Here is a 12,516-nt window from a genome sequence, read left to right on the forward strand (position 1 = left end):
TAAGAAACCACGCCTTAAGGGGCCGTTCAAAAAGTACGTACATCCCGAAGGGGGGGAGGGGATTTGCTATTATGTACGGTTTTGTACGATGGGGAGGGGGGGAGGTATTATACAAAGTACGTACTTTATAAACATACACCAAATTTAAATTTGACTTTATCCTACACCCTCCTTAAGTAAATATTTAATTTTATTTAAAACATAATTATTTTAATTTTTATGAAAAAGGGGGGTAGACTAATAAAATGTACGTACTCTAAGGGGGGGGGAGTAAGACCTTATGTACGGTAATGTACAAAGGGGGGGAGGGGTTTAAAATTTCTCCATTTTTGTGTACGTACTTTTTGAACGGCCCCTAAGCTAACAAACCAGTATTTTGTTGGCGTCAGTGAGACGTTGACGTCCCGCTGACGCCTAGATAAGGCGCTTGTCCTAAGAAACCAGGCCTTCACTGATTTTGGAAACCTGTAAATTAATTTGTGTCGAATTAGTAATCCATTAATTATTTAATAATTTCGTTATTTTTGCGAAATTTTATTTAATTAAAATTTTTATGTAGAACGAAAAAGCAATCATTTTTTTCTAATTGCAATATAAAGAATGAAATATGAATAGGACATACATTTGCAAAAAATTGCATTAGTATTTCGTATCACATAGAAGAAAACTCAACTATGAAGGAGTATGTTTCACTGATAAACATTCTCTGCGTTTATTTTCGTTTTTTTTTTTCTAACTCAAACCAAATTTCAGAATTTATTTTCTGTTTATGCATGCACCAAAACCAAATAAAGAACTAGACTAAATGTAGCTTTAGACCTGTGAATTTAATTGTCTGACAAAAAACCCAATTTTAAGATAATCTTGATAAAATCATATGATAAAAAAATTAACATTCTTCATTAATTTACTATTTATTAAAGAAATGATGAATAACATTTAGATCATTGCATGTAAAATAAATATTTAATATTCTTACGTTAATTGATAGGTTGACCATCGCTAATGAAATTTATGCATGGAGTTTCTGGGCTCTGCCAAAATAAGGTTAATCATTTAGGGTTCCACAGCGAACAAATTGGGGAAAAGGTGCTCTTGATTATCTTTTTAACGATTATTTTAAATTAGATATATATTTCATATAGAGTATAGCTCTGGAATGAACAAACGCTAATGATAAGTTACATGACATTTTTGTGTGTTTTCATACATCTGCGGCGGTCGGGCAATAGCTCCCATCCTTCGAAATGAACTTCAACTTTCACTTGCTATGACGTAGGTGATATAAACATTCTCTCCTTAGATGCACTCGAACATGCACATTCACCTTAGATGCACTCGATATCTTACTGTGCATGTTGGTGCATATTTTTTTTGTTTTATGCATTTCTTTATTAACTAAATGTTAATCGATTGTTATGTAGATATTAAATGAATTCCTATAATTATTAATCGGCAGAGGAGTGTGGGGTCAATTGTAACACTTTTTATTTAACTATTTTTAACTAACAAAAAATCCAATATATTATTAGTATTAATTGACAGACGCGTAAAGTAGACTATCCTCTACTAGAAAAAAATACCTTATTTTAAATGTTATTATATTAGTTATTAACAATTTTTGACAGTCGTGCACTTGTTACAATTGTCCCCACTTACGGGATCAATTGTAACAGTTCATAAATTCAACTAAAGCATAGTTAATTCATTTTATCATAGTTGTGATATATTTTTTTTATTGATCAAAATAGTAGTGATATTTTGGGAGTAAACATAATAATGAGCAGAGACCTAAAGGGTTAAACTTTTAACTTTAGGGGGTTAAAAATTTTAAATAGTGCTGTGATATACAAATTAAATAATGCATATGCAACATAATATAAATGATATAGGAAACTATTGGTGGTTCTTAAAGAGTTAAGTAATGGTTTGTTAACATAAGATTACTTATTTTCAGCTGTTACAATCGTCCCTTTACTTATTGTTACAATCGTTCCCAAGACGCCATTTCAGCTTCATTTGTTAAAAACAATGCTAGTTAATTAACAAAACTAATCTTTTTTCTTAAATGTTAACTAAGGTGTTCACTTACATATTCGGTTAATAATTTTTATTTGTTTAAACAAAATTACTTTGTTACAATATAATATTCTAATACCAAAAAAGTGCTTAAGTAGCATGAAAATATCTTTTGTGATATAACTCTTTCAAAAGTACATAAAAATGGTTGCCAGCAGGGGTGTACATGTAGATTTATTAAATACACCTTGTGCGCCACCTAGGAACCAAATCTAGAAGCCGACACTCGAAATTTCTGCTCTGTTACAATCATACCCTGTAACAATTGACCCCACTCTCCCCTATTAATTATTTATTTTGATTAGTTATTAAAATTATAATCAATGCTAAACATCTTTTATGCATTGATGTGTATGATCCTAGAAGCCAATACTATTTTAGAAATTTCTTTTCTTTTTTTTCAGGGATTGAGGTTTTCAGCTTTGATAACTGTCCTTTAGATCTTGAGAGTATCATTTATAGATAACATGGGATTGGATGTCGTTGTTTATGAAAATGTCAAGGTTCATTCATGTGCTACAAGAAAAAGAATCGAAATACCTGAAGGGGAACGGAAACATTATAAGAGAAGAATGGGGAACGATTCTATGTGGCACTTCGTGACGAAAGATTCGATTGAAGATTCCCATCTACACACATTCACTCCTGTTCTGGAATATTATACATGTGAATGCAAGGACATCGAAAATTTGAAAAAATTTCGTATGGGATACAGCAGTTGCTTGGACATTGAACAATATCCATATTTTGGTCCTTATGAGTATGAGAAACGCAGTGGGTTTTATTTCGGCTCGTACATGACTTACGCCCGATTATTACTATCGGATAAAGTGCCACTTCTTCGATTTATAAGTGACTGTGATGGTTGTTACGGAGAGGAACCATTTTTATTACAACTACGAAGTCAGCTAGAGGCTGTCAGCGATACTGATGAGAAGGCAGCGGAATATTTTAACCTCTTAAAAGGAAAGGATTTGTCAAAATGCATAGTAAATCACTGTTAACTGCAATATTTGGGAATAAAATTTCTGTGTAGTTGTCTCATGAGCGGTGTATTTCATTCATTTCGAAATGAAAAATTACAATTGAAACAATGCCTCACTTGCCCGTGTTTCGAAGAAATTCAATTCAATTCCCCGAATTCCTCCCCCCCCCATTTCCCTCTCAAACGTAGAAAAGAGGCGAGTTTTTCTGAGTATGTCGTAACAAAAAGCCTTTCGCCAAATGGCAATATTTTTTTTTTCATTTCCAATGAACTGCACAATCGGTCTTGCCGATAAGCAGACCTAGTGCGTTCTCTAGAGGTGGTATCCACTCTTTCAGGACCACCACAATGGGTGAGATACCGTTGGTCATGTTAATTTAGAAGTCTGGTTTCTGCCACACTAGATGGCATTGCCGAGACTCTATTTGGATGCTAAAGTGCACTAGGAATTTAATTTTGTTGGAAATGCCAAGAGCCAGTAAGGCACTACAGGGATATTTTACATGCCGCATAATCATACGGCATGGCCGTTGAGGATTTTCTCCATCCCGAAAATCCGGTGTCTGGGCCGGGGATCGAACCCGCAGACTTGGGCTCAGAAGGCCGACGACAAACCAACTGCTCCACCCAGCCACCAAATGGCAATGGCAATATAGGTTGTTGCATAATACACCAACTACCCATAAATTAGCGGTTTTCTTTTAACATTAATTCTATAGTAATAAAATTAAGAAATTAAAATATGTATTAAGAAATGTAGATATTATGAAATAGCAGGTTAATCGTAAAAAAAAATTATAGATTTTTGTTTCAGTTTATAGTTTTGTTAAAAATAAAAATCTGCTAAATTATTGCAAATTGTAATAAAACGTAATAAAGATTTTTTTCAATTATTTTTTTCAAAATATTATAATAAAAATAAAAATACACATACACACATAATTTTTGTTGATTAAATGGAAAAAATGAAATGCATTTAAATATTAATAAATAATTTATTAACTTAATTTAAGAACTTAGAAAATATTAATCTTTATGCTTTTTATAAAAAATAAAAGAGTGCTGTGAAATGTATTTGAAAATTCTGTCAAATGCTGCCGAAAAACTTTTAAAGTTTAGACAATTTTAAAAAAAACACCAATGAATTGGATATATCTAATTTAATTGTATCCGAAAAAGTAAAAAAAAAAAGGCCTAAAAGGAGGCATTGCTCAAAAAAGGAAGGTTTCAGAGAACTTTCGAATTTCTAATAGAAACCTGTAAAATATCTGTAGATCAAATAAAGGTTTCACGAAAAGCATAAATTCTGCAGAAAACCTTTACCAAAAATTCACGCAATTAAAACGTGCTTTAAAAAACCTTTAAATAACCTTATTAACAGATGTAGAGAAACATAAGTTTTTTATTCCCTTCAAAAAACCTAAAGCACTCTTTAAGAAACCTGCAAAATAAGTGCATTTCATAAAGATTTTGTACAGAATTTTTGTATTCGACTAATAACTAAATTTTCATTTACAAATTACTTTAAGAATAATTATATACAATTTAATAAATTGGTAAACTTGGTTGGCTTATTACAAAACAATTTTAATTTCTTTCATTCTTATTTCTAGAAGAAATAACTAGTAATTTTCAACTATTTTATTAATTGGTTTAAATTTTGTATTAATTTTATCGTGTTTCATTACAAAAATACCTGTAAAACAAAAAATCAAACGAGAGGAAGAATTTTTTGTTTAAATTGAGCTATAAGAAAACCGATTTTAATATCGGAAAATTTAAATTCATTATTTTTTTAATATTTTAGTAAGTACAAGTTCTTAAAGTATGTATAATACTTTTTTAATCCTTCATTCACAAGCGTTGAGCAAAGCAACTTAGCGATAGAGTTGGCTCGACTTAAGGGTTTTCGCCAATAATGCCAAGCGGTGGCCTAAAATGCTTGAATCTTTCTTGGAGTGCGAACGGGTGTCAACTTAGAAGCTTTAACTCCCTTTGAAACGGCGACAGCTATGGTCACAAAAAAATAGTGCTGAAAAAGTAAAATTCAATAAAAAGTGTAATGCACTCGGTTAAATAGAAAAAAAAATGCTTGTTAAGTTAAAAGCCAAAAACTTAAACAAAGTACTAAATGTTCATGTCGAAACACGCAATCGAAGAAAATTATAGGCGAATGCAGCCAACTGGGAATTCAGCCAAGGAATATGAACTTAAAAAGAACTTAGAAAGTTATTGCGAGACAATTGAAAATCAATGGTGTATTGGACATAATTAAAAGTGATTTCTGTCGCGTAATGTTGACCGCACCAGTTTGAAATTTTGGTTTGATTTTTTTTCAGTTGAATTTTAAAAAAATTTCATAATATTTCCTTCGAATGCAAAAGGAATAAAATTTATAACTAACTTACTTAACTTGTAACTAGGAATGAAAAACCAAATGAAAGGATAATACTTTAGAAGTGTTTTTCTAGCTTGTATATATTGTTCCTTCGAATTATGCTATTGGTAAATTGTTGTAGTGGCTAGTAATTAATCTTGTTGTTCTCGATTAGTTGTACTATATTGTTTCGCTGAATTTATGTTAATAATTGGTTGAATATTGATTGCTACTTTGAATTATACTGTTGGTCATTAGTCATTCATGATAACGCTTGCCATAGCAAAGTGCTGCTAATAGAATAAATAACGTAAATGATGGTTATTTTTAAATGGTGAAAGCTAATGTCCATATCCTCTTATACATATCCTACAAATCCCATTCAACAAAAGTAATTTTACAAGACTCACCCCTTGCTTTCCAAACCCCATATTGTTGGAAAGTTGCAAAATTATATCACCCTGTAGTGCGTCTACCACTACAAAAATACAATTCTAATTCAATAGTACCCCGAAGAGCCATTACATTATGACCACCCTCCAGAGTTGGCAGTTGATTACAGTAATCGATTACAACTGTAATTGATTACAGATAATTACAGCTATGTAATCAATTACTTGTAATCACGATTACAAGTAATCAATTACTTGTAATCGTGATTACAACTTTCAAAAAATTTTGATTACAGCTGTAATCATGATTACAATTTTGATTACAGTAATCAATTACTTGTAGTCACGATTACAAGTAATCAATTACTTGTAATCGTGATTACAACTTTCAAAAAATTTTGATTACTGCTGTAATCATGATTACAATTTTGATTACAGTAATCAATTACTACTTGTAATCATGATTCCAAGTAATTGCTATTACAAGTAATCATAACAAAAACGATTACGAGTAATTATGATTACAAGTAATCTGATTACATGTAATCATGATTACATGTAATTTGATTACATGTAATTGCGATTACTTGTAATCAAACTATACGATTACAAGTTATTACGATTGTATACTATAGTCAAATGTTTTATGTAAGTATTCATGTGTTTACATATTTTTATGTACATAGAATCTATGCACGCATGAAAGTACAATTTGCAATTCCTATACATACAATGTATGCACAAACGTTGTTTGTACGTACAATATTCATAATTATATTGTAATATACTTAATGCAATGCGCATATGCTTAGTACATATAATTATGCATTTATGATACATGTACGCATGTATGTTAGTTTGTACAAAAAGGCAATGTTTTGTATCTTTGTATACATAGACAATGTATGTATGAACGTATATGAAAATAATGTTTATGCGTTTGCATGCTTTTATGTACTTAAGTACATATATTGTATAAATTTACGATAATAGCACGTATATACAATGTACGTATGTATATAAAATTGTACGTATTTACGTGCAATATATAAGAATGCTATTTAAAGGTGCAATATATGCACATAGTTGCATAAATAAAATGTGTACATGTATACATGCATATTTATATGTACATCGATATATGTGCACGCAAAGTATGTACTTATTCACAACTTACGTATGTACTTGTATAACTACATACTTTGTTAATACTTATGCGCATGTAATGTATGGATGTATAAAAAATAGTTATATGCACAATGTACGCATGTACATACAACGTATACATGTACATAATTACAAGTAATGTACAAATAAATGCGTACATTAAAATATATGTTATTGCAATATACACATACATTGTGCATACATTAAAAAAATTTATATGAGTAAAGTTATTAAAATTTGTTTTAAAATTAATTCTGAGGCATATGAAACTCGACCTCATATTTTTTAGAAAGCAAACGATAATTTTATTTTGAATTTCTAAATATTAATTCCACACATAAAATTTACCGTTTTTCTTACCATTTAAAAAATTTCCATGAATCATGCATTATGATATTAAAAAAATAAATCTGTATTGTCAAACATTTCATGAAAATACCTGAAAATAATTTTTCATTCAGAGAATTTCAAAATGATATAGAACAATTAAAGCTGAAAACTAAATTTAAATATCGTTTGATTTTGTCATTTAACTTGCTTGAGTCATTAAAAGTTAACTTAGATGCATTTTATTTATTACATTGTACACATATTTAGACATAAATGTAATGTACATATGTATACGTGTAATGTATGTACGCATGTACAATGTATGTACATACATTCATGTATTGTACGTGCATATATAGTACATATGGATATGCATACATGGAACATACGTGTATTGTGCATGTGTGGATACATTCATTGGACATATATACATTGCACCATATGCATAGATAGGGATAGCATGCATGTACACATGCAAAATTTGTACGAAAGAATTATGCCCAATATATTTATGCACATATGTACTGTATATGTACACACATATGTACATTATATGAACATTATATGTTCATTTCATCATATGTACATTATATGAATATACATCTGTACGCTATATGTATATACATCTGTACAATATATGCATCTCAAATGTGTGTATGTACGTACGTTATGCATGTCGAATGTATGTATGAATATATGTAAAATATAAATACGCCAAATGTACGTACAATCGTACACAAATGTATTATGCATATTTGGATACATACATTGTGCATGAACATATTATGTATATGTACATAAATACACTGAACATGCATATCATGTACATGTATATATACATATATTGTACATCCTACAGATATACCTATATTGTACATCCTACAGATATACCTGTATTGTACATGCATACATATATTATACTGTTCATAAATAAATTGCACATGCATGCATGGGACATACATTGTACAGACAATGTATGTATGTTCGTACAAACACAAGTACTTGTATATACATGCGCACATGAACATAGATATACATTTTAGATACACAAATATTTGCATAAAATGCATATATTCATTGTGTATAAATGTACATGTCTACCATTATTTGCACATACATACGTAATTATTATCTATATGCATACGTACATATATTTTATACCTACAACTACTGTATGTACATGTGTACTACTACTGTACTACTACTGTATGTATATATGTGTGAAACTAAAATGTCTGAACATATGCACTAGATAAAATCATATGTACATACATTTTAGTTACATTCATTTGTACGTATACAAATACGTACCATGTTATAAGGGTTGAATCGTCATGGAGCGATTCAACCCTTATAACATGGTGCATCAACCTTACCCTTATAACATGGTTCGAGGAGCATTCCAGTGACTTTCAAGTCATGTCTTGACCCCCAAATTCCCCTGACCTTAATCCAATAGAGCATTTGTGGTCCTACTTGGAAAACCGAATTCGTGCTGCCACTCTACCCCCTCGCAATGTGAGGAATTGCATTACCAGTTGGTGAGCGCTTGGTACCAGATACCTCAGACTACCTATCAGCACCTTGTGGAATCAATGCCAAGGTGGGTGCTAGCAGTTTTGAGGGCTAAAGGTGATCCTACATTTTATTAGCAGGGTGGTCATAATGTAATGGCTCTTCGGTGATGTAAGACACATTAACTCGAATCTATGTTGGGATACCTTTTCATAGATGAAGGTTGACATTGTCTAAACATCTTTCCCCACATTGGTGACCTTTGAACGTGATGTGAATACGCCTACCTTGGCAGTAACGCCCACTACGATGTGAACACACCTACCTTGACCGAAACTCCTACTTCGATACGAACACGGCTATCTTGACAGTAACGCCCACTTCGATTTGAACACGCCTACTTCGATGGATGGTCCACATTAAACAGTTGACTTGCTACTTGCGACTGCGACATTATCCTCCTTACGCTGTTGCTACTCACTCTCGTTCAAACGCAACGTATTCACTAGACTGCTAAAGGCAAAACAGGAGAAACCATGACCGTGAACTTAATACAGCTCTCACGATCAGCACTCAAAAGTACGGTGATCTTAATACAGCTATCCCGGCTTTTCACGAAACTGCAATGAATCAACTAGTGGTATCCATTCATCGAATTCTATTACAGCTATAGTTCTGGTGGGGGAGTTCTGTAATGTGTCTACCACTACAAAAATACAATTCCAATTCACTAGTATATAAGACAAATTAACTCGATTCAATGTTGGGGTACTTTTTCATAGATGAAGGTTGACATTGTCGATAACAACTCATTCCCTACAACCCTATACAATTGTGATCATTTGTTTTGAAACATTCGTCTTAGGGTAAAGAAGAAAAAAAACTGTAATTTTTGACAAGTGTCTTTTTTTAAACTAAATAGAAATGTTTGTTTGTTTTAGTAAAGTTTTTCGTTAATCGAACAAAATCACTATTAAAAACCTAATCTTGAATAAAACAGCTCTCCCTTTATTCTTTTTTGAGAAAAGGGACGATTCAGTTGTCATTGAGTATAATATAAAATTAAAGAAGAGAAAGGAAAGAAAAAAAAAGTTTGATGATGGAAAAAAAGAGACTCGAAAGTCTATAGTATAAATTGCAAAGAAATCGATTAAACTGTCCATTTTCTCATCACAAATTCAGATATTCGTGACTTGGCACAAATTTTGTTAAAACACCCGGATGGATAAATGGAAATGAAATAGAATGAGAATTTCCTTTCGTGTATAAATTCGAACAGCGTGTGAGAGATTTTACTGTAATAGAAAAAAGAAATGGATTCCTGTTATTTCCTTTGTTCACATTTACACTGCATTTCATGCGATTTGCTTCAATTTAATGGAGGGAAAAAAAGTTAGTTATATAGATTAATCCTGCCATCTGATCATACGTTTTAACTATGAAAAAGACCGGGATAGCCTTGTTAACAGGGTGCTTGACTCGCGTTCGTGAGAATGGGAGTTCGAATCCAGCTGAACAGAAGAATCCTCGCATAGTAAATGGTGACTGATGCATGGTAAATCTGTTGGGTCAGTATGTCCTCCATGTTCCGATAACAAATCAATACCTCTGGGGCTACTAAATTGGTGATTGGTCGTTCTCCATTTCAGATCAGTATTACTACAATTATTAGATCAAAATTATTACAAAATCTGTGGATGAATGAATGAATGTATGATTGGGTCCACCTTATAAGCGGAAATGACGTATGGGTGTGGCAGAAGTGGAATTCTTGGCAATAAATGGTGCCACTGGAAAGCAAGAACAATCGCACCCCCTTGCCTTATTGACCCACGACAACAAATAAAAAAAAAGAAATTTGTAAAATTTAAGAAATATTTTACATATCTTATAATTAACTGAAAAAATTAGATTTTGCTGTTTAGCTGAGTTACAGTCGGTGAAAGATAGGATACTGTTGAAAATTAGGCTTGAATCGCTCAAAAAGTATGGTTAAGATTAATCAATATTTTTAGAAATAGTCATCGATATCCTCTTTCAAGCAGAAATTGGATTTTTACTTAGAAATATGCAGCTTAGAACCAAGTAAACTCTTAAGTAAAAAAATAAAAAAAATAAAAAAGGAAGGGAAGAAAAAAACATAAGCACATTTAAATATTTTTAATGTATGTAATATATTTAATTATTCAATTCTATAAAATTTTATTACATAAAATTTAACTATTTAATTATATAAAATTTAATTATTTAATTATACTAAATTTAATTATTCAATAAAATTTTATTCATTTCACTTTTTAGCATATTGTCACAGATATTTTTTTTTATGTAATTCTTCACTTTTCGACTATGAAACAAAATCATCTAGATTCTAAAAATAAAAGTGGCTACGGCGAATTTGCGAACAATGGCTGAAAAATAGGATTTTTACTTAGAAATATGCAGCTTAAAACAAAGTAAACTCATAAGTGAAATTTAAAGAAAAATTTAAAATTTGATTAACCATACATTTTTTTGTGAATTTTAAGTATTATATATTAAAAAATACCCATTTTTACTTTTCAGCATATCGTAAAATTCTTTTGAATGTACTTCTTCACGTTTTGATCATGAAACAAAATCCACTAGATTTGAATTAGTTGGGGTTCTTCCCACCTGTGAACTTACGAAAAATAGAAGAAAACGTGACTTTTACTTGAATGAAATACCGCTTAAAACGAAGTAAAGCAAGTGCAAAATAATAAAAAAATTAAAAAATTTCAAATGATTAACACAAAATTCTTTAGTGATTTTTAAGTATTATACATAAAAAAATGAAAATTTTTATTTTTTAGCATATATAATATTTTTATAAAATATTTTTAATGCATTTATTAACGTTTTGATCATGAAACAAAATCCACTCGATTCGAATAATTAAAGCGGAGGTTCCCTCTGCCCGTGAACTTAGAAATAACAGCAGAAAATATTATTTTTACTTAGAAATAACCAGCTTAGAGCCAAGTGAATTCATAAAAACAATAAAACAATTTTTTTTAGAAATTCGAAAACTCATTTTTAAATTTTTTTGTGATTTTTAATTATTATAGATAAAATTAATCATTTTACTTTTAAACATTTTAGCATAACGTAGAATAAATTTGTAATGCATTTCCTCAAATTTTGGATAATGAAACAAAATCCTCTAGATTCAAATAATTCTAGCGGAGGTTATCTCTACTCGTGAGCTTTGTCAAAAGAGCTTTCTTTTGGAGTAGGAAACAGTTTTAGTTAAATCTGAAAATTTGAAAGTTCAGTTAGTAGCCAGTGACCGGTAGTCTTTAACTAAATCGCCACATTTTCCACCAACTCTAATGGGTCAGTAACCTATACCGATTGGTTCCATTCATTTAATAGCTACTTTTAGCATTTTATTTTTTGCTTGGATTAACCCTTTGCACTCCAAGTACTTTCAAATGCTGTTTGAGCAAATATAAGCACTAAATCATATAAAATACATAATATAGTATTTTTATATAATTTTTAAAATTCTTAAAATAATGTGGTCACTAATTTTTACTGAATAATAATATTTAATTTTAGAGTGGTGACTGTTAATGCCGCCTCTAAGGTGACATCATCATTTATTTTTTAGATTCATATTAGAAATAATATACAGCTTTCAATAGGTA

General features: G+C 30.7%; 3 protein-coding genes across 4 annotated transcripts in view; 1 reads left to right on the plus strand and 2 right to left on the minus strand.

Moving 5' to 3' along the window:
• LOC147815907 (uncharacterized) overlaps positions 1-3,947 on the plus strand; it is a 29,212-nt gene extending 25,265 nt beyond the window's left edge. Inside the window, exon 2 of the mRNA XM_087157730.1 lies at positions 2,484-3,947. Within this exon, the coding sequence (XP_087013856.1) occupies positions 2,547-3,083 (537 nt within the window). The 5' untranslated portion in view covers positions 2,484-2,546 and the 3' untranslated portion in view covers positions 3,084-3,947. The remainder of the gene's footprint in view (positions 1-2,483) is intronic.
• Positions 1-12,516, minus strand: part of LOC107451950 (LINE-1 retrotransposable element ORF2 protein) — a 68,210-nt gene that overhangs the window by 45,007 nt on the left and 10,687 nt on the right. The gene's annotated exons all lie outside the window — the stretch shown is intronic.
• The window catches only part of LOC147815906 (uncharacterized), a 58,662-nt gene that overhangs the window by 35,401 nt on the left and 10,745 nt on the right, over positions 1-12,516 (minus strand). The gene's annotated exons all lie outside the window — the stretch shown is intronic.

This window comes from Parasteatoda tepidariorum, chromosome 2, assembly GCF_982258835.1.
Source record: "Parasteatoda tepidariorum strain Cologne lab strain chromosome 2, Ptep-v5.0, whole genome shotgun sequence".
NCBI classification, from domain to species: Eukaryota; Metazoa; Arthropoda; class Arachnida; order Araneae; family Theridiidae; genus Parasteatoda; species Parasteatoda tepidariorum.